Source organism: Diabrotica virgifera, chromosome 4 (assembly GCF_917563875.1).
Source record: "Diabrotica virgifera virgifera chromosome 4, PGI_DIABVI_V3a".
NCBI lineage: Eukaryota > Metazoa > Arthropoda > Insecta > Coleoptera > Chrysomelidae > Diabrotica > Diabrotica virgifera.
In genome coordinates, this window is record NC_065446.1 from 261,826,965 (window position 1) to 261,851,347 (window position 24,383).

Sequence of the window (24,383 nt, forward strand, 5' to 3'; positions counted from 1 at the left end):
CTTTTCTTAAATATATTTAACAAGCGCGGCTCCTCCTTAGGGTCAATTGGTCAATGACCCCCCTAAAATAATCTCATAAAAATACCAATTTTATTAAAAATATCTTTTATCTAAAACTTCACTCTGAAATATAAAATTCTCTCTCAGCAATCTGCATTGGCAAAACAAATATAATAGATATAATAACGTCGCGCCTCGCGCTATACACAAGCCCGTGGCTGGGCCGTATTTTAAATTGTCTATATACAGTTCTTATGGCTTATGGACAAATGCATGTAAAATAGAAAAGAGACGGCAGATAGCAATTTCGTGGGCGAGAGTGGGAGTGACCTTTCCGTCGTATACCTCTAGTAGAGTCGACGGCCTCACGTTTAGTTAGTTACCGTCTGCTGATTGGATTTGTGGCTGCAGTGTGAGAAATGCATTTTTTTGCTATCCGTGTTTACTGTTTTCGAATGACGCTGTATGGGCGAAAAATGGAGTAACTGACATTAAGCATTTAAAAGTGAAAATTACAAAACATGCCTCTTCAACTACTCATATAAATTCATCAATGAGTTACGCAAGTTTAGGACGTGTTAACATAAGACAGCAACTTGATAGTGTATATCGTAAATCTGTGCATGACTTTAATGAATTGGTATCTAAAAATAGGTATATTTTAAACAAACTAATCGACTGTGTAAAATTTTGTGGAGTTTTCGAAATTGCATTGCGCGGTCATGACGAAAGTGACAGCTCCAATAATCGTGGAATTTTTCTGGGCCTTATCGATTTTGTTTCTGAACTGGATTTAATGTTTAAAGAACACATTGAAAAAAGTACAGTATTTAAAGGAACATCGAAAACAATTCAGAACGATATTTTAGAATCAATGTTAGCCATTGTGCATACTCATATCATGAAGGAGATTGGCCAGACAAATTTTGTGGCCATTCAAGTAGATGAGACCACAGACAGCTCCAATAAAACGCAGATGATTATCATATTGCGATATGTATTAACTGGTATTGTACATGAAAGATTTTGGAAATTTGTTAACCCCCTAGGTACTACAGCACAACATTTAACTAATGTAATATTGGAAGAACTTCAATTATTAAAAATTAATGAAGCACCTGAAAAATTGATTGCCCAAAGTTACGATGGTGCATCAGTCATGAGCGGTAAACTGGGAGGAGTACAAACAAAAATTAAAGAAATATACCCAAATGCACACTTCATTCACTGCTATGCCCATCAATTTAATCTTATCCTCCAAAAAGCGGCGAGTCAACACAAACCGATAAAAATATTTTTTGCAAATTTACACGGATTTTCGTCCTTTTTCGGCCGATCTCCAAAACGTACGATGGTTCTGGATAGAGTGGTTAAAGTAAGGCTACCTAAAGCTGCGCCTACTCGATGGGCTTTCAATACAAAATGTGTTGAAATTGTATACACTTATAAAGATGATTTAAAATCTTGCTTAGAGGAAATTATTGATGAGGAGCAAGATGGTAACAATATAAATCAAGCAACTGGTTTAAAAAGACATTTGGAAGATGAGCATTTTTTATTTTGGTTAAATTTTTTCCATAAAATAATGCCCCATGTTGATATATTGTTTAAACAATTGCAAATGCGAGACATTGATGTTATATCTGTCAAAAATTGTATCCTGTCTTTTAACAACAATATCCAAATAATTAGAAATACTATTTTGGAATCAGAAGTACCAAGCACATCAACAGCAAAAAAAAGAAAAACTACTGCAGAGGATCCAAAGCGACGAACTGCACTTGAAATTTGTGATATTATTATATCTGAAATAAATCACAGGTTTAGTTTCAATGATCATCTCATGATTTCACAGTTATTCTACATAGAGAAATTTGAAGCATACACTACCAACTTTCCGCAAAATATTTTAAAAATGGTGACGGCTAATTATCCCACAGTGAATATTTCCAAACTAAAATCGGAACTTGAAGTCTTATATTGTCGTGAGGATTTTCGCAATAGTGCTGGTGCAGTAGCCATACTTCAGCTTTTTATTAACATGAATTTGTCTGAAACATTTTCTGAAGCAGTGAAGTTATTAAATATTTTGTGCACACTCCCTATGACAACCGTGGAAAGTGAGAGATGTTTTTCTACTTTAAAAAGAGTAAAAACATTCCTGCGTAATACGATGGGACAACCTAGACTTAGTGCCTTGTCTATGCTGAGCATCGAGAAAACGCTTGTCAAGAGCATTCCAAATTTCAATGAGAAGGTCATAGACTATTTTGCAGAACTAAAGGATAGAAGAATTGACTTAAAATATAAAAATATTTAAAGTAAGTTTCGTTTTAATAAATTTACAATTTATTATACTATAAATATTCCTATCTATATATCAGTCAATAACCTGTTCATACCATTTTTCCTATATTTTTTAAAAGATTTACTCTAAAAAAAGACAAATTTAATTTTCGGAAAACTAGGGTAAATAGTATTGAGTTTTATCTAAGTCTGTATTTTTTATCTAAAATATAAATGCTAAAAGATCTTTTAAATACTTTAAAAAATCAACAGTTTGAAGTTTTCAAACCAAAATGACCCCCCTGAAGATTGACCCACGAGCCGCCGCTGATATTTAATGATCTTCAGAAACGTTATGAACCTTGTTTGTAACGCCATGGTGCATATTTTGAACATTCAAATAAAAATTCATTCATAAATATATTTTTTTATATTCGGTACTGTTTATTTTGGCGGATATTGTATAAAGAATAGTATACTAAATAAGATGGCACAAAATAATAACATTAATCCTAAGGGATGAGCAAGGTATACTTTAAAAGGATATTAATTACTATATTTAAGGAGAATAAACCACAGTTCGAATTGAAAATATGATATATTTGACTCGTTTTGACATATTTGATATATTTGAATATTTTTAATTAATTAATATTTGACGCTTCGACTTCCACTCCAGAAATCGTTCTCAAACAAGATTATTTTCAGGAATTATTTTCAAGATTCTGGGAAGATGTATAACCTAGTTTTATTAAGTTATGTACGTCTTTTCAAAATTTGTTTGTAGGTCGCAGCAAGGGTATGCACAACCACTTTTAGTATTGGCAATCAAAGCCTGCTGCTCTGCTGCATTCTGCTGATTAGTTTGCTACACATTTTTCTTCGTTAAGTAGGATGAGGGCTGCTTCTTTCACCTTTTTCATGTCTGTTTCTTTCATGACTATTGATTCATCCTTCCATTGTACTCCAGCGTAATAAGCTAGAAATAGAACATGTTCGGGACACTCACAGATCCAGGTAGCTGACTACTTTTTTAGTTATTGTACACCTATAGGAAGTTTAGTGTTTTTTAATTATTAACAATTTAGTGCAAAAATCGAGATTTTTTCGATTTTTTGCACTCCGTTCAAAAGCTAAATAGTTGACATAAAATTACACAATTCAGTTTTTTAGAACATCGAAAAACCTTCAAAATGCCGATTTTTTAAAGTTAAAAAGTTAATTTGTTGCTACACAAACTGCAAAAAAAGTAAAAATAGTTATTTGTTAATAACTTTTACTAAAACTACCTTAGAACTTTAGTGTTTCACCCAAAGTTGGGTATTGGGGTACTTAAAAAACCCGCAAAATTTGAGACTTATCTATTAATTAGTTTAAGTTATTCTAATTGTTTATCCCAGAGACCTTTATTTTGCAATAACATAAGATAGAAAATAATGAAGATATAGCAATTCTGCGTATGCCAAATGAAAGTAGAAAACTGATGCTATCAAAATGTACTAAAAAAAGATAAAAAAATTTTCTAATATAGTCAAAAATCCTTATGCCAAATTTGTGAAGTTTTGTAGTTTATAAACATTTAGAATAACTTTAAAAATATTGTCCGTAGAAAAAATCATTTTACATATTAGAAAAGCTGTTATTTTACACGAGAAGAGGTATATGTCCAGCAGTGTTATTAAATAATCAAATGATTACTCAGAGAAATGAAGTCAAATATTTAGGTTTACATCTTGACAGAAGATTAACATGGAGAACACATATATTTACAAAACGAAAACAATTGGGTCTCAGACTAAGACAACTTTACTGGCTTATTGGCAGAAAATCACAATTAAATCTCACAAATAAGCTCTTAATATATAAAGCCGTACTGAAGCCAATATGGACGTATGGAATTCAATTATGGGGTTCTGCTAGTAATTCAAACCTAGAAATCCTACAAAGATTCCAGAACCAAGTTCTTCGAATTATAGTCAGTGCTCCGTGGTATGTTTCGAACAACATAATAGAAAAAGACCTACAAGTTCAATCCGTAAAAACTGAAGTCACAAAGTATAGTGAAAAATACAAAAACAAAACTAGTGCTCACTCTAATCACTTAGTGCGCGAACTGTTTAATGACAACGATGAAGTGCGTCGACTAAAGCGTTTTAAGCCTACAGACTTATTAAACAGATTTAAATAAAATTAATTAACATTTACCACTACATTATTAACTTTGTTTGTTAATTATATGTTAAAGGAGGCCTCTCACTGGAGAGAATTCCTACATGTCATTTGTTCTTCTGATAATTGTCATAAAATTTACTTATTGTTACGAGTGATAACAGATTGTAAATTAAATGGAGCTTAAAAAAAAAATTTTACACGAATTTTTAAAAATGTAGTTCAATTGGTGACTAGTCGTGGTAAGTGAAGGGGGAGCTGGGAGCCGACAAATGCACGAGTTCAAAAACTAAAAAAGGCAACTTAAAACTACTATCATTTTCTATATCTCGGGATCTACTGAATATATTTTGATCGTTCTTTTTTTAATTTGTATATAATTTTTCTGTACATTACAGATATGCAATTTGTCTAGACATTTATTAATTAATAAACAGTCTAATTTGTTTAAAAAAATTTTGAAAAATACTTTTTTCCCAAAAATGCATGATTTTAATCATAATGAAGGTATACTTTAATACATAAATAATCGTCAATAAGTAGATATCTAATAAAAATCATTTATTTATTAAAGTGTACTTTAACTTTTTCTATGATCATTAATGATACTATGATTAAAAAATAGATTTTTGTAAAAAAAATATGTTTTCAAGAATTGTTTAAACAAATTAGACTGTTTATTAATTAATAATTTTATAAACAAGTTGCTTATTTGTAATGTACGTAGAAATTACATACAAATTAAAGAAAGAAAGATCAAAATCCATTGAATTGATCCGGAAATACAGAAAATTATATTCGTTTGAAATTGCTTTTTCGGTATTTTAACTCGGTGAATTTGTAGGTTCCTCCTAGTAATCGTTTAAACTACATTTTTGAAAAATTGTAGAGAGTGCTGTGAAGGTAGAATGTGCAAATTTTTTAAGAAAAAAGACAAATCCTATTCTTTAAAATCGCATTAATGAGATTCCTTAATTATTATAAACAAATTAGCTGCGAATTAAAAAAACATATGGCTAACTTTGTCCCAAATGAACCCAGGCTAAATTTTTTTATTTGAAAATCATGTTAAAATACTTTTTCGAATATATGAAAAGATTGTTTCTACGGACAACACTTTTAAAGTTATTCTAAATGTTTATAAATTACAAAATTTCAAAAATTTGGCATTAGGATTTTTGACTATATTAATTATTTTTTTATCTTTTTTAATATATTTTGATACTATAGCTCTTCTACTTTCATTTGGCATACTCAGAATTGTCCTATCTACATTATTTTTTGTCTTATCTTATTGCAAAATAAAGGTCTCTGGGATAAACAAATAGAATAACTTTTAAACTAATTAATGGATCGGTCTCAAATTTTGAAGGTTTATTAAGTATGCCAATACCCAACTTTGGGTAAAACACTAAAGTTCTAAGGTTGTTTTAGTAAACGTTATTAACAAATAACCATGTTTACTTATTTTGCAGTTTGCGTAGCAACAAATTAACTTTTTAACTTTAAAAATTCGGCATTTTGAAGGTTTTTCAATGTTCTAAAAAACTGAATTTTGTAATTTTATGTCAACTATTTAGCTTTTGAACGGAGTGCAAAAAATCGAAAAAATCGCGATTTTTGCACTAAATTGTTAATAATTAAAAAACGGACGCGAACTGCAGGCAGGAAACAAGTGGTTTTCTTCCTATAGGTCTACAATAACTAAAAAAGTAGTCAACTACCTGGATCTTTGAGTGTCCTGAGAAAATCCTTATAGCCTAATAAAATAAAAAAAAGTCAAAATGTAAATTCGTACAGGTTAAAACAAATTTTATATCAAAGTTTAGGTTAGTACAAAAGATATTTTCAAGAAAGTATCCAAATCATACAAGGGGATCATTGTTTAAATAATTAAAAAGCGGTCAGTTTTGCAAAAAAAAATACTTTTTTAACTGCCGAGGTAATTCACTTAATTAATGAAGGTCTATGGGATTTTTTCTGCAAAGTTGAAGGGTAAATCTCTCATATAAGACTTACTAAATTAAATTTGACCCCCTATTTATTTAAATAATTGTATATAAATCTTCAAAAACAAATTTGCAAAAAATTATTTTTAGCCTTTTAAATAAGCACTATAAAATATCTTATTTTACAGACTAAAGTGCGCTATGCTACAAGTATTAAGTAAAAAAAAATTGGTTAAAAAATATTTAATATTTTTTGAGATATTTAATTTGTTTATTAAATGTTACTATATTTTCAATTGTAAGAACGCGGTTGTTGCCAAAGAAATATTCACCTGCTTAAAATCTCATTGTTTTATTTTTATGTATATTTTCGATAAATGTATTGATAAATTCAAATTTCAATTAAACTACCCCCTAAAATGGCATTTGAAAATTATTCAAATTTGTTTATAACTTGTTTTTTTAATAACGTCGCAGGGATTAAGTATTTTGAAACGCCGTTTCGATAATTGGGTTCCTGGGAATTTTTTACTAATTAACAAAATTTTTGTCGTTTTTTCTTCTTCTTTTTTTTTCTTGGAGTTATATTACTACGGGCCCTTTTAGAGTTAAATGTTATTAAGAATGTTGAATATCTGAGTTGTAGATTCTAGACCTAAAAATATTAAGATTTAACTAAAATCTCCTAAATAAAATGTGGCTGCTTACTGAGTTACAGGGTGTTTTATTTAAAAATTTAGGAATTATTGTTACCAAGTACTTTAAAACTATTTGACGTATCCTTATCATACTTGGCAGAAAGTGTGGCTATTATACACCCTACTAAATTGTGATTAATAAACGTTTCTAGCTAGTGCCAGAGGCGTACGACAGAGGATAGTGAATGATTGACCCTTCCCAAATTCTACGCCACTGAGTGAGTTACTATTTTAGCAAAATTTTTCTATTCTACAATACTTTGTATGTAAATAACTTTATTGGTATCGATAAAGTCATCAGTTTGAGAGAAATTGGAAGTTTAATATGAATGAATGAATCAATCAAAATAACTATGCCGTTCCATTTTTAACGTCCAATTTCTCGAAAACTAATGACTTAATCGTTACCAGTAAAGAGTATATTATTTACATAGAAAGTATTGGAGAATCGAAAAATTTCGCTAAAATAGTAATTCCCTCAATGGCGTAGAATTTGGGAAGGGTCAACCATTAACTATCCCCTGTCGTACGCCTCTGGTAGTAGCTAGAAACTTTAATTTATCACAATTTAGTAGACTGTACAGTACCCACACTTTCTGCCAAGTATGATAAGGATACGTCAAATAGTTTGAAAGTACTTGGTAACAATAATTCCTAAATTTTTAAATAAAACACCCTGTAACTCAGTAAGTAGCCACATTTTATTTAAGTGATTTTAGACCAATCTTAATATTTTTAGGTCTAGAATCTACAGCTTAGAGATTCGACATTCTTAATGAAACTTAACCCTAAAAGGGCCCGTAGTAATATAACTCCAAGAAAAAAAAAGAAGAGGAAAAAAAGACAAAAAAATTTGATAATTAGTGAAAAAGTCCCAGGAACCCAATTATCGAAACGGCATTTCAAAATATTTAATCCCCGCGACGTTATTAAAAAACAAATTATAAACAAATTTGAATAATTTTCAAATGCCATTTTAGGGGGAAGTTTAATTGAAATTTGAATTTATCAATACATTTATCGAAATCGTACATAAAAATAAAAATAATAAGATTTAATACAGGTGAATATTTCTTTGGCAACAACCGCGTTTTTGCAATTGAAAATAGAGTAACATTTAATAAACAAATTCAATATCTCAAAAAATATTAAATATTTTTGGACCAATATTTTTTTTGGTTAATACTGATAACATAGCGCAACTTCTCCTGTAAAATAAGATATTTTATAGTGCTTATTTAAAACGCTAAAAATAATTTTTTGCAAATTTGTTTTAAAGTTTTATGTATAATTAGTTAAATAAATAGGGGGTCAAATTTAATTTAGTAGGTCTTATGTGAAAGACAACTTCAACTTTTCAGAAAATAATTCTATATACCTTCATTAGTAATTGAATGACCTCAGCAGTTAAAAAAGTAATTTTTTTGCAAAAATGACCCCTTTTTAATTATTTAAACAATGATCCCCTTATATGATTTGGATACTTTCTTGAAAATATCTTTTGTACCCACCTAAACTTTGATATAAAATTTGTTTCAACCTGTACGAATTTACATTTTGATTTACATGTAGTGTAATTTTATTTTACTAGACTATTATTACTCTGGACTATTGTAGATCGTGTTTGTTGTCCTAGGCATGTTTGCATATCTGATATTTCTATAAGTATCAGTTCTTGGTGTACGTTTCATACTCTGACACTCAGTGGTCTTGCAGTTTCTTTTACGTAAAAACTTTTGCATTCATAGGGTATTTTATAGGGGCAGTTTTTGAATCTTTCTTATATGTTGTTGGGGTTAGTTTTGGACTGGATAGCACTCCAGAGTGTTAGTTTTGTTGAATATTTTTGGACTTTTTTCATATCCTTTTCAATTTTTCTGATTATCCTTTACATATTATTGTTGTCATCTTTGTGTCCTTTTCTTGTGAGTGTCTCTGGAATGTTTGTGCTATTTTTTTGTTTAATTCCTTCAATCTTGTGGAATTCCTTGTTTAAATTGACCACGGGTAGTCATTTTTATTAAAAACCTTTGTGAGTAGGTTTTTTTTTCTCCCTGAATGCATTTTCATTGGATCAGGTACTTCGGACTCTCATCATATAGGGATTTGATAAATCCTTTGTTGATGTTTACGTTGTGGTTGGAGTGGTAATTTACATAATATGTTGATGTGGGTAGGTTTTCTCTAGACTTTGGTTGTATATCCTGTGTCCTCCTTGTAATGAGCTCATTCAGATAATGAAGTGAATTATTGTTTTTTTTTTGTTCAATGATGAATTTGAGGAACTCTTTTTTATTTTTGTAGATCTCCATCAGATATTTACCAATGCTTCTGGTCTATGAGGTCAAATGAATGAACATGTCATCTACATATTTCGACCACACTGTGGGTTGTTTGTCTTGTTTGTGTACTGTGTTGTGTTCGAAATCCTCCATGAATTTATCAGCTAATAATGGATAAAAGGATGAGCTCATAGATAATTTTATTTGTAGAAGTCATTAACTAGGTGAAGAGTGTTAGTAGTTCAATAATAACGATATACATTCAGTTTTGTTTTTGTTGTCAATATATCATCATTTTCTAGTTTGCTTCTTATTATTTTTGAAGTTTTTTCCTTTGGTACATTGGTGAAAAGACGGGAATGTTAAAACTGAGGAGCATGTTGTTGGAATTATCATTTCTTTCTGCTAGTTTGTGCAAGAAATACTGTGAATTTTTGATAAAAAATTATATGTTGTGGGCTAGAGGCTGTATTATGTCCAGGAAAAACTTTGGCAGTCTTCTGCAAGGAGAACCCATTCTGTTGCAAATTGGTCTGAGGTACACTCTCTTTGTGAAACTTCGTATAAGTGTGGTGTCTTGCTGTAGTGTGGTGTTAATGTTCTTCTTTGGTAGTCTGTCATATATTCCTAAAGGTACGTATACATATGCGCTGCTCTTTGGCGCGTACGTCGATCGCGCGCTGCATGTTTGTTAGATTAGTACGTGTTTTCAAGAGGCACTCCGTTTGTGCGCCTCTTGAAAACACGTATTCATCTAACAAACATGCTACGCGAAAGCGGCGCGCGCGCCGTGCGGAGCGCATATGTATACATACCTTTAAAGTGGAACTAATAGAACCAAAACACATAGAGAACGATATATGGATTGACTGTCTAAAAAAAGCTCTATGCAGAGGAAGAACAAATGATGCTAGAACCGGAAACACCAGAAGTTACCACAAATGAAGATGTTAATATAAGTGCACAGGAGGTACGAAAAACACTCGAAAATCTGAAGAACAGAAAAGCTGCAGGTAAGGATGGAATACCAAAAGAATTACTGAAATATTGTGGAGCAGCAATGCCAGAACAATTAACAACATTAATTAACAAAATCATAAAACACAATAAAATACCGGAAGAACGGAGAACGAGCAAACTAATTCTACTATTCAAAAAAGGAGATAAAAAGCAGCCAGAAAACTACAGAGGTATCAACTTGTTAAATACTACCCTAAAACTTACAACTAAAATCTTACAGGACGTAATGAATCAGAGGATAAGTTTAGCACATGAACAACAGGGTTTTCGTACTAGAAGATCGTGTACAGATGCAATATTCGTCATAAAGCAAATTACTGAGAAATCACTAGAGTACAATAGACTAGCATTTCTATGTCTGATTGACTTAAAGAAAGCATTTGACAAAGTAAGACTCAAATATGTTATCCATCTTCTGTATAATAGAGAGGTCTCTCTAGATATTATAAAAACTATTGAGAACATCTACCAAAACAACAAAATGGAAGTCAGAATAGATGGACAACTTACAGAACCTATAGATATAGGCAGCGGAATAAGACAGGGAGACTCATTGAGTCCTATGCTTTTCAATTTAATCATGGATGAAATCATCAAAAACGTCAACAAAGGAAGAGGATATATAGAATGGAAAACAAAGAAGTAAAAATACTCTGCTACGCAGACGACGCAATACTGGTAGCTCAAGATGAAGGTAGTCTGCAAAGATTAGCCCACAGATTTAACATAAGAGCTAAAGAATTCAATATGACAATTTCATCTCAGAAAACCAAAACAATAGTAATCAGTAAAGAACCAATCAGATGCAAAATAGAAATTGATGGTATCAGTATTGAACAAGTAATTGAACAAGTAAAATACCTTGGAATTACATTGTCAAGTTACGGAGACCTAGACAAAGGAGTGAGAAATCAAGTACAAAAAGCAAATAGATTGGCAGGATCCCTTAATAACACTATATGTCGAAACCGACATAATAACACTGACACAAAGACTACTGGAAACGGCGGAGATGAGAGTACTGAGAAGAATTGAACCAGCAGAATTGCTTATAAAGAGGAAGAAGAAGAAGAAGAAGAAGACCTTTAAAGTGCAATGTTTTGTAAGTTTAATTTTTAGTAATTTCACTGGATTCTTTTTTAGTTTGGTGTAAGGTCGGCTTGTGACTTGTGACCAATTCTTGAATCTTCTCCTGGTATTGGTTTTTTTTAAATTAAAATTAGAAAATTTAGAATACGCGCTTTTGCAAGAAGTGTCATGTTCCAAGTTATCTATAGAATTGGTTTTTAACAAAAGCTTGGTATGACAGGATGACTGTATAAAGAAGATAACTTTGAATGACAAAATCAAACATAAGGTTTGTTGTTTGGATAAGTAATCAAGACATCACAATCTAAACTTTCATTATACAATGTTAACTAGTCTTTCTAGCACTCATCACTTCAACATATTTATTATCAATAGAAACATTATTTCATTATCAAAAAATTTAGAAATTAATGTGATTGAATGTGATTTTGGGAATTACAAAAAAAACTGAATTTAGTAAACGGATTACAGCTTATGCATTAACAACTTTTAATTACCTGTATGTAATACTACTCAAATATCACTTTTATAAAAATTTTAAATGTAACACTTCCTTTTCATCTATTAACAATCGGAGACAAATGGCGTGAAATCCATTAAATCGCGCAAACTAACTACCTAGCCGATACAAAAATGCTTTGTACATCGAAACCTTCATACTCGCTCGTACCCCAAAAACTCTTCTGATGCATTTATTAGTTAATATGCGGGCTGGGAGACCTGATGCTGCTCTGCGGGGACGCCATGTGGGGCGGCGGCGGTTGGGGGATGAGTCCTAGGGGCGCCATGGGCGGCCTGGCCCCCAGAAGCGAAGCCAGAGGGTGCGTCGCTGGCGAGAAGTAGCCCTGGAGCGCCGGATGGGGGTACAGCGCGTGATGATGACGGGACAGCGACGCCATTTTCAGTTTTTCCAGTTCTGCTTCTTGAAGACGTTTGGCTTTCGCTCGACGGTTTTGGAACCAAATTTTTACCTGGAAATAAATAAAATAACAATCAATACCTATTCTGGATCACCAGGAGTTAGAATTAAGTCAACAATAATTGTTATAAATAAAAAAATCTTACAAAGAAATAAGTAAAAACTGTGTGTGTAATGGATTATAAAAATGGATTATAAAAATTCCAGAACATTTTCGGTTTCGAAACATTCTATTCGTAGTTGAAATTAGCTCACTCTCTGTTTATAAAAACCTTAGTGTTACATGATTATGTTATAATTAAATTTTGAAACGATACTAGGTCGATGTTAAAAGAAAAGGGCAACATGGATGTCCCTGCTCGAAAAACGTAGTTTACTGATCTCTACTGAGTTTAATAATCCATTTGGATGATTTTGTAAAAGTTTCTGAATAAAACGTATAGGTACCATTACACATGAAGTTTTTACCTTTGTAAGTTTTTAAGACTATATTATACAGCCAAGAACTGGGATTTCTCTTGTAATTTAAAGAAAATCTATTACGAATCTCGGTTTATCTTTCTAACCTAACGGATGGCCATTTAACAATAATTGTTTTCTTCTTCTTTTTCTTCGTGTGTAGGTATGGTCACAAGCTCGAGCTTAGCTAGGCTTGACGTCACTTGATTTCACTTATACAATGCGCTGGAATAAGTGTTACCCCCTCCCTTATTAACTTATTTATTTTTAGCAGATAAGCAAAACTCTTGGACAGGTCGATTTTTAAAATAATCAAAGTATATTATAACATCAATGTTTCGAACTTTAAGCGATCCCTCTTCAGGTGGCAGGCACAACTTTGATTTTTTTAAATGGGAAATTACATCATGTGACAGCTCATTTAAAAGTGTTTGAAATAGTGATTTCAAAAATGTATAACACTGTAATCCTTTTTGAGAGCACAGGTGTAAAATTTCGATCGAATTCTTTTTAAACGCATTAATTTTCTTTGGAATCCTGAGAAAACTAATAAGTATTTTTGAAAAATTTAGACGCAGAATAAAATATTACAGTATAACCGAGGGCTAAAAATCCCTTAGAATAAACAAAAAGTTTCTTTTGAATGGTATACATATTTGAAATTAAAAATCATACTAAATTTTCTCTTTTTCACCCCTGTGACTCATTAAAATAATCATAATAGAAGTTATCAGGGACTTCAGACCCTCGATAATACTGTAATATTTTATTCTGTGTTTAAATTTTTCAAAACTGCTATTTGGATTTCTCAGGATTCGAAAAAAATGAATACGATAATAGACACACGAAAACTTCCTTCCAGTACGGAGTACACTTGGAAACGAAATGAAATTATTCGGCACTTCGGCAGAAGTAACAGCATTGTTTAACAAAGAATTCCTTTTTAAACAATGGTAACACAGAGACGCTCGGGGTATCACGGTAAGGAAAAGCCGTTACATTTCAATTGGTCAAGCAAAACATTTTTTGTTTCAACAACTGCGTTTATTGTTACCATGACGCATTGATTGTGGTTATTAAACGCAGTAGTATATTGATTAATGCATTCGTTGTCACAACAATCGGTTTACACCTATGGAATAATAAAATATTACTGTATATTAACAACATTTTTACATTGTTTTAATGAAATCTGTACATTGTCACGATAAACCAAGGTAATTGCTTATCATCTACGAAATCAAGAAAGTGAGTTGCTGCCAGAATTAACATTATTTATTAAATATACGAAATTAACTTATTGGCTGAATAAATTGAATGTATTAATATTATGATTAATATATGATTAATATATGATTAATACATTATTAATATATGATTAATATATGATTAATATACTCTAGTTATTTTCACAATTATTATACAATCATTGTGACAATAACCAAATACATTGATCAATGTCTAAAAGTTCGTTGAAAGATAAAAGTTAAATTGTTGTTACAACGAAATACTATTCAATAATCACTGTTATAGTCGGTTCGCTAAACTCAGACACAACTGGCTAGTTATTTTAGTAAGTAATTTTACCAATTTGGTAAAATTGGCAAAAAATAATTACTAAATAGTTAGTAATTTTGCCAATTTTGGGAAAATTGGCAAAAAACAAAAAAATTACCCATTAAAATCACTAGCTAGTTGTGTCTTTAGCGAACCGACTATAATCAATATTACGAACTAAATTTTTTTGAGTGCATATCTTTCATTTCCTAGTATGTGACCAAAGTAGCCCATTTTTTTCATACGCAGTGTTGCGTATTTTTTTCATCTTTCTTAATCTTTCCATGTTTGTTACATGTTGTGTCCATGATATTTTCCACATTCTTCGATAAGGTCACATCTCAAAGCTGGCAAATCTTTTTTCAATTGCGTCCGTAAATTGTTGAGGCTTCGACTCCATATAAAACGACGAGGAATACATACCTCAATACTGCAGTATTAATTTCTATTCCCAAGTTTCCATTATATAATACTGTTTTCATCTTATTAAAAGCTGCGACCCCATTGTTCATTTAGCTTACATTCTAAGTAATAATTGTATCAGGGTAGTTATTCTAAATCTTTTCCTATAACGTAGATTGTTTCGTCTTCAATCGTGTTCTTACTGACAACCATGATTTTCGTTTTTCTTTTGTGTGCAGAGTCATTCCACTCCACACCTCGCGCAGTTTTGCGTATTGCGATCAACGAAAATTTGCAGCCCTTATCTGCTGTTCACAAGGAATATTGTATCGTCTGCATATTTAAGAGTAATCACTAGTGTTCCGTTAATAGGGAACTTGCATAAAATTTAAAATTGGAAAAAAATGTTATAAATCACAACAGAACATAATTTAAAACATGTATCAATAATAAAAAAGTTGTGTTTGTCTTTCGTTTTTCCTCTAAAGACGATTAAAGATTCAAATTATTCCAGCCAGCAAAAAACGCGTCGTGACGTCATATGGTTTTGCATTTACATTTTACAAAAGTTTTGTTTGTCTTTCGTTTTTCCCCTAAAGACGATTAAAAATTCAAATTATTCCATCCAGCAAAAAACGCGTCGTGACATCATATGGTTTTGCATTTACATTTTACACCAAAAAGTAAACAAAATTAATTAGACATTATAAACGTCAGTAAAAAATACAGTTATGTAACGTGTTTTTGTTCGTTTGAACTATTCATAGAACATTTTTACTTTTACAAAATGGTTTTATTTTCAATAGTAAACCTTCTTTTCTTTCCTTCAAAAACTGTATCAAACTAAAATCTCAACAAACTGGTATATATTATTACAACGACATACGATAAATGTCATTAGAATATAAATATTTTTCCTTTATTACCCTACGACGAGCTGGCCAAATACCCAAGTAGGTGGAGGCCAATAAACTAAAGAAGGAAAAGAAGAATATACCTAAATATAACGCTGTGTCTAGGTACACGCTAACGTGTACGCAAATAAAAAAGTTAGTGTCAGAGTGTTGGAATTTGTTTAATTGCGTTGTGTTTATACTTTAATTTAAATATTGATTAGTAAAGAGATTTCTTATTTTTTATTTGTTTAGTGTTTGTTTTTAAATTAACTATGCAGTGTGGACAATTATTTAGTTGTTTTAATGAGTTTAACAACATTTTAAAACAGTATGAAAAAGTTAAGAGACTATAAATTAATATATATTTTTTTAGTTATAAGTGAAATACAGTATTTAGTATTACAATAAGTACAATATGTTACAATTTAGTATATACAATATTTAGTATTACCGTATAAATTAAAATAAAAGGAAGACCTAAAGCTTTCACAATAATAATTAACTTGTTATGAAGCTATTTACTTGTGGCATTTTTGTAATCAACTATTCTAAATGGGAACTAAGCCACAATTTAACTAAAAAAATGATGTTATTAACGTTTCAACGTCTAAATCGGACGTCGTTGTCAAAATACAAAATATTATTAAATTAAACAAAAATGTTCTTGCTTAGTAAAAAATTTTTTCTAATAATTTATTTAATCTGACTAATTTTTGTATTTTGACAATGACATCCGATTTGGCCGTCGAAACGTTAATAAAATCTTTTTTTTAGTTAAATTGTGGCTCATTTCCCATTTAGAATAGTTGATTATAATAATTAACTTACGTATAAAAATTATTTTAGCAATATTTTGTACGTGTCATGTCAACTAAATACATACAGAGTCAGTTTTATGTATGGAAACACTCAATTATCTCGAAAACGGCTTTTTTGTAGATTTTGGTAGGTAGGGGTTTTCTAATGCGGCCGATATAATAGTGCTAATTACATTGTTGTCATATTTTCCCTTTTTCTGGAAATCTAATAAACTTTCTTATTTCAAATGAAATACCCTGTATATGTTTTGCGTTTTAAAGTCCTTAAGAAATACTGATTATTTTTCATGTTATATTCCCTATACCTAATGCCATAATTTCGGAGTTATTGCTACATTTATTTTAAAACAAAATTTAAACAAATTATAAAAATCAATTTTTTTGGCCCGGGTAACACTATTTTAGATTGTTTGGATCATCGGGAACAAAAAAGATCTTTTGTAATTTTTCTCTAAAATTATTCGTTTCCGAGTTATAAACAATTTAAAATTGAAAAAAATCGAATAATGACGATTTTCAAGGTTCAAGAACACAACTAAAAAATAAAATTTGGGAAATTTCAAAGTACCTAAATTCAGGCTCAACTCTTCTTCTAATAGCTTACCATAATATTTTTTGCCTCGTTTTGTTCTATAACATTGCTTTTTAATTTTTAATGAAGTGCACATGAGAGGACGGGCAATCGGGCTTCATTAACAACTAAAAAACAATGTTTTAAAATTAATCAATCTCAAATTACTTTTATAGTAATAATACAAAAAATACAAATATAGTAATAAATACAAATTAATTTTGGTACTTCGCAGTTTCAAAAATAACATTGTTAAGTTGTGTTCCTGAACCTTGAAAATCGTCATTATTCGATTTTTTTCAGTTTTAAATTGTTTATAACTCGGAAACGATTAATTTTAGAGAAAAATTACAAAAGATCTTTTTTGTTCCCATTGATCCAAACACCTAAAATAGTGTTTACCCGGGCCAAAAAATTGATATGTATTTATAATTTGTTTAATTTTTTTTAAATAAATGTAGCAATTACTCCGAAATTATGGCATTTAGGTATAGGGAAAATAACATGAGAAATAATCAGTATTTCTTAAGGACTTCAAAACGCAAAAAATATACAGGGTGTTTCATTTGAAATAAGAAAGTTCATTAGATTCCCAGAAAAACGGAAAATTTGACAACAATGTAATTAGCACTATAATATCGGCCGCATTGAAAAACGCCTACCTACCAAAATCTACAAAAATCGTCCAAGCCGTTTTCGAGATAATTGAGTGTTTCCATACATAAAACTCACTCTGTATATTTATTTTGCTAACCTAAATATATACTTTTATTATAATATACATTGATTTATTACAATTAAGTTTGAAACATCTGAATAGTTCTGCTTCCCTTCCCTTAACAAATATTTTTCTATCAAACAAACACTAAACATATCAAAATAGCATGTATTTACCAAAATATACAGTCACTGCGTATGTTAAATAATGACGTCATTGGCTTGATGAAGTTTAATTCGCGTGTATGTACCTAACTTTTTTATTTGCGTACACGTTAGCGTTTACCTAGACACAGCGAAATATAACCATAATAATAACTAATATAAAACTAGGTGACGTCACGGGCCGTTCGAACTACTTTAAAATACCGAAGACTTTAAATTTGTACTTCTAAGTTATTATGAGGTTTTGAAGCGTGAAATTTCGGAAATCTCATTTTTATACAAAACTGAACATTATTATGTAATAAAAAAAAATGTGCAAGTTCAATATTAATATGCCTTCATTGACTTCCAGTGCCTCTTTAAACATCTCTTCTGAGCACATATTAAAAAGTAGAGGGAATAGAACACATCCTTGTCGTACTACTTTTCTTATTGGAATCTTTTTAGATGTTTGTTGGTCTACTCGTATAATGGATTCTGGTTAAATCATTATCGAAATGAGTATGAATACTGATTTTACTTACTTGTGTTTCCGTCAACCGTAAGGAACTTGAAAACTCTGCTCTTTCTGCTATACTAAGATACTGCTTATCACGAAATTTCTTCTCCAACGCCAATAACTGTTGCGTCGTGAAAGGCGTCCTGGGTTTCCTATTTGGTTTGTGTTTTCTTAAATTACATTTCAGCTTGGGAGGTTCTCCATTTGTGTCCACTGCAACAAAGAAAATGGTATGAAATCATGTATCAAAAATTGAAAAAAAAATATGTAGAATTATTTTTCTTAATGAGGTGGGAAATAACTTGGCTAGATAGAAGTGATCTAACGCAAGAAAAGTCTAAGGTAAAACTGGGATATTAAGTGGTATTATATGCTTTCTACAATCGAACCAACAATCTAAATACCAAAAATTCATCCAGTTTTACCTACTGTGCCTTTTGCCCTCAGCAGTTGCCCCTTCTATTCTAAAAATCTATTATATGATTGTTTTATGTGTCATTAATCAAGCAATTGTTAAGACATATCTCTATGTAAAGGAGTTTAAATATCTGGGGGCGATCATCACAGATGACAACGACATAAAAACAGAAAAACAGAGGTCTTAGCAAGGAAAGCTGCGGGGAATAGAGCATCATAATTCCTATCATCATTATTAATATCTAAGCTGCTAAAAAGACAATCTAAATTAAGACCGTAGGTACATCTCAATAATTATTCGCCCAGTTGTTACATATAAAAGTGAAACATGGACTCTACATCAGCGGGAAATAAATAGGCTGCTGGTATTTGAAACGAAGGTTCTCATTTTTTCTCCTTCAAAGAGGCGAATTGGCACTAGAGTGGAGAAAACGCCATAATTCTGAATTGGTGACTCTGTATGGTATCTAAAATATCGTCAGATATATAAGAGCTAACCAGATAAGTTGGGCAGGTCATGTGGTAAAATCAGAGGAAGACAGAGTGTTAAAGAAAATATTTTTCAATAGACCAGATGGTAGAAGGTCAGTAAGCGTCCAAGAAAAAGATGAAAGGATGATGTTGAAGCTGATTTATCTAGGATTGGGGTACAACAATGGGAAATGGAAGCGTAAGATCGTAGAAGATGGAGGGCTACAGTAAATGTGGCGAAGACTCACCGCGAGTTGTAAAGTCAGTCAAGAAGAAGGAGAATGTTTATTATCTATCGTTCCTGAATGGATCGAACAATCCAGAGCTATTAAAAAAATGAGAATTAAGAACAAGTGCAAGATTAAATTAAATTTCTAAAGAAGTAAAAATCTTCCCTTGTAGATAGTATTATAGAATTTATTTAAAATTTTCTAAAATAGATCCAAGTTGGACTCAAAGTAGGTACATCACTAGTACAATACAAACAAACGTTTTCGGACTAATCAGTCCATCATCAGGTTAAAGCTCCAGTCCCTCCAGGTTAACCTGATGATGGACTAATTAGTCCGAAAACGTTTGTTTGTATTGTACTGTTGATTTACCCACTTTGAGTCCAACTTGGATCTATTTTAGAAAATTTTATATAAATTATATACTATCTACAAGGGAAGATGTTTACTTCTTTAGTAATTTTTATTATAGTATACAGCCAATGAGAGGGATTTATTCCTTTTTATATTAAATTAAATATTAAATGAATTAAAATAAAAAAAAATGTTTTGCGTATAAACCCTTTAAATGTTATAAAATTGTAGAATTTACTACAAATTGTTGTTAAAATTTTGTGATGTTGCAAGTACTCCTGGATATTATCCAGGGCAACACAGGACTCTTCCCTGGCCTTTTAAGTTAAATATGTGAAGTTCCATTCCGCTTACATTGCTACCACGTGGGACCCACCAATAGGTTTTTACAACTGATGATGGATTTTTTAATCCGAAAACGTTCTGTTATTTAATGTAACCCTTATTTAGGAACTTTTAAAGATAAATTTTACAAAGGATCTAGTATTTTTTTATTAATTGAATTGTTTGGAAGCTTACTTGAAAACGTACAAAAAAATTTAATAATAGCCAACCTTCGACAGAATCATTATTTTCCGAATTTTAATTTTAATAAATTGAAATATTGTGTTGTCATTATTTGATGCCCCTATACATTTCCTGTCGGTTATTAGTTGACGAATTTTTCATGCACTCAAACAGGTCCCACGTTGGTACACCTGATGGTCTATTTTATTAATGGCACACAATGCTCATAGAGGTCATCGTGTCTCTCTAATTAGGAAGAGATATTATATTTCTCTGTCAACACACCTGTACGCGGTCATTTACATTCGATTAATTCGTCCAGTTTGGTCAAATATTTAATTTATTTCTTCGCAAAGGTAATTTGATAGAACGAGCTTTTGTGTCTGTGTGTTTGTATCAATATATTAATTGAATAAAGCCAATAATTAAGCAAAAAAAATGGAAGGAGCGCTTACAAAATTATTAAAAATATATATATTTGATATTTTTGGGTTATTTTAGCAGACTCAAACCAGTTTATAATTAACAATGGAATAAATAGGGAGATGTCATAACAACCCACCTACATGGTATTTTTAAAATGAAAACAATGGATAAGCTGGTATTTTTTCTTCTTCTTCTTCTTCTTATACTTGTTGTAGATCTGTCGATCTGTTAATTCCGACGTTGAAGTATTTCTTGAGAAGTAGACTGCCAGCTATCTCTCCATCTTTTTGGTGGTCTCGCCGGTGGACATTTGCCTGCTCGTTTTCGTTCTAGCGCAATTCTTGGTAGTCTGTGCTCCTCCATTCTTTTTACATGACTGAACCATTCTCTTCGTCTTTGCCTGCCCCATCTGACTACATCTTGCACGCCACATTGTTCCCTGATGATGTTATTTCGTATTCTATCGTTTCTTGTCTTCCATGTTATTGCTCTTAATGTCTTCATTTCGGCTGTTCGTAGCATGCTTTTGGTTTTATTGGTGTCTTCTCTTGATTCAATGCCATAGGTCATAACAGGTCTGATGCAAGTTTTATAAATTTTAACTTTGCTGTCGATTCTCATATATGGGTTATTCCAGACCACATCTCTCAAACATCCGGACAAGACAGCGGCCTTGTTAATTTGTCCTCTTAGGTCTCTGGCTGGGTCATGATAACTTAACAACTCTACACCTAGATATTTGAACTGGTTTAGCTGTTCTATGGGTTTCCCCTCTACCACGAGCTTGCATCTAATTGGGTCTTTCGCAATGGTAATGCATTTTTTTTCTGCGTGGATATGTTCATGTTGAGTCGTCGACATGCTTGATAGCATCGATAATGTGGTCTTTGTAGGTCATCCTCGTCCTCTGCAATCAGGGCTGCATCACCCGCATAGCACACTATACTGCCACATTCTACTGTGGCCGTGTCTGTATCCTAGTTGTAGCGATTCCGCATCTTCTTTTTCATCCATTAGCATATTGAAGAGAAATGGACTATATTTTTTAATTTTCTCAATACTCTGATGACCTAATCATTCACTCCCATGGTAAATATGTTCCCTTATTCTGACCCTATTTGCCCTATTACACATAATGTGACCAAAGTAAGCTAATTTTTGTTTCTTTACAGTGTTAATAATTTGTTTTTCTTAAATACCTATCTAAAAGATTTTTTTTTATTTTATAGTATTTTTATTTACTGGTTATGTTAAAAATATCTATTTCTAACATGAGGCATACGCGAAAACGGAACAAACGCTAAAATAAAAGAGAAAAGATGCAAAGAAACTGAACAAACACTAATAATCTTTATCATAAAATTTCGCTAGTAAATCGGGATCATTTTTGCGGAAAATGCCTACCTACAACTTACTACAACTGTTAATTTATGGTTGATATAGAGATTGTTTAGATATGTATAGATATTTGAGTACAAAAAACGCTTAGACACAATACTAGAAAATTATACTATTCTTGTTCTCATGATCATTTTTCAGTGCGTCATTAATTATGACGTCACATACTGTATTGGGTGTGTCGAGACTTTTTTTTTTCTTCCTTATTGGCTTTGGATTACTTGATCCATTCAGCCACGATAGATAATAAATTACTGTTTGCTACAATATTCCAAATATAATACATTGCATTACATAATACATTAGGTACATGTGCGCACATATAATATTTATGCACGCACATACATACATACATATGTAGAATATGTAGAAGTGGAAACATTTAATTGACCAGTAGGTATACTCCTCATTCATGGCCCTAACCAACTTAAATTAATTTACAAATAATTAAATCGACAAAAAAAAACTACATGCTAATACTAAATACTAATACTAAATGCTAATAAATATATGATTTTTTTTACACAGCGATAAGGCTTCAACCCGGATCAACCCCGCGGAGGTTTACACCCTCTTTGTGTTTTTAATTTTTTTTTCTCTTTTTTATTTTTTTATAATTTATTATACTTTTTATTTATTTATTTATTTATTTTTTATTTTTGAAGTTATACTTCTTAACCGGCGATAGAGGGTGATTTTTTTATATGTTAAAACCTATCAGCCCGGCGCATGCGCATTATAACTTTGTTCTGATTGGATGTTCAAATGACATGTCAAAAATTATCCGATATGGCAGCTGTGGTTTGGAGGTAAAGGTAAAGGTAAACAAATGTATAATATATTAGTTTTATTGTTGTGAGGACAGAAACAAAAAAGTTTATAATATTGCAGTGACTTTTAAATAGTTTTTAAAAGCAACAGGTACGTAATAATTGTTAATGTATCATGGGTATAAACCTACCTATTTGATCTGCCAAAATACATAGTATGTAATACTTTTATTTATATAATTTGATTACCATCAAAATTTCTATCAATATTCACCTAATATATTGTTTTTTTACTCTATGTTTTGTTGTATTTTTTCAATTCTAAATCATTTCAATTCAAAATTAAAATAATTTGATCAATTTTCAAAATATCAAAATATCACAAGTTTAATCCGTTTAGTTAGTCGATCTTCGTAAATAATGACACATAGTGTCCGTGGCTAAGCGGAGAAGGCGAATGAATTCCAATACCAACCGCTCTTATCAGCGCTGGTTCGAGTCCCAATAGAAACTTTCTTTTTTGTTTTTTTTAATACATTTTATGATTGTAAGTATATTTATTATATAATTGTATTTTCAGAAAATACGTATTTAGTTAAAAATTTTTTCGACAATTAATGTTCAGACATCATTTGTGGCTTGTTTAATGTGTTTGTGTGTGTTTTATTCTTTTATTATTTTAATTTTTGGCACTGTTCTAATAAAAATGTTTGAAAAGTAGTAAGTATAAATTAGTTTAATATTTAAACAAAATATAAATAAAAAGTATATTAATTTCGTTTAAATCATATAATAGAAGTATAACTTCTTACGTGCGTACAAAGTACACACACATTCTTTTTTTTTTTAATAAGATTTAATTTTTTTATACATTTTTTTTGTATACATATTTTTTTGTATATTTTTTTTTTTTTTAATTTTTTCAATATAAACTTTTTTACAATTCTAATCTTATTACCTCCCTGTAAAATCTACTTAATGAATATTCACAGGGAGACAATATTACATAATAAGGATAAACATAAAAAAAAACAATAATTATTGCTAAACACATTCAACCGGACTCATTCAGTGCAAGTTAAATTTTCCTCTTAGTCCTTTTTAAAAACTCCCAGATGATTTGTTTAATTTTAGAATTTCTACGAGACAAATATAAAAGAGAAGCATTATTTTGTGGGAAAGGTATTTCTTCTTGAACCAGATTGTGCATCAAAAACTTAATTGCAACATCATTATGTTTGCATCCAAACAACCAATGATTAATATCGTCAACATATCCATTGCAATCGCAAAGATCTGATTCGGATAGGTTAA

At 30.9% G+C, this 24,383-nt stretch overlaps 1 protein-coding gene across 1 annotated transcript in view; it reads right to left on the reverse strand.

The window, feature by feature from the left end:
* Nucleotides 1-11,965: 11,965 nt before the first annotated feature.
* The window catches only part of LOC114325599 (muscle segmentation homeobox-like), a 165,177-nt gene continuing 152,759 nt past the window's right edge, over nucleotides 11,966-24,383 (reverse strand). The window contains exons 2-3 of the mRNA XM_028273704.2: nucleotides 18,522-18,709; nucleotides 11,966-12,464 (exon numbers count right to left, since the gene is read on the reverse strand). Coding sequence (XP_028129505.2) covers nucleotides 12,189-12,464; nucleotides 18,522-18,709 — 464 coding nt within the window. The 3' untranslated portion in view covers nucleotides 11,966-12,188. The remainder of the gene's footprint in view (nucleotides 12,465-18,521; nucleotides 18,710-24,383) is intronic.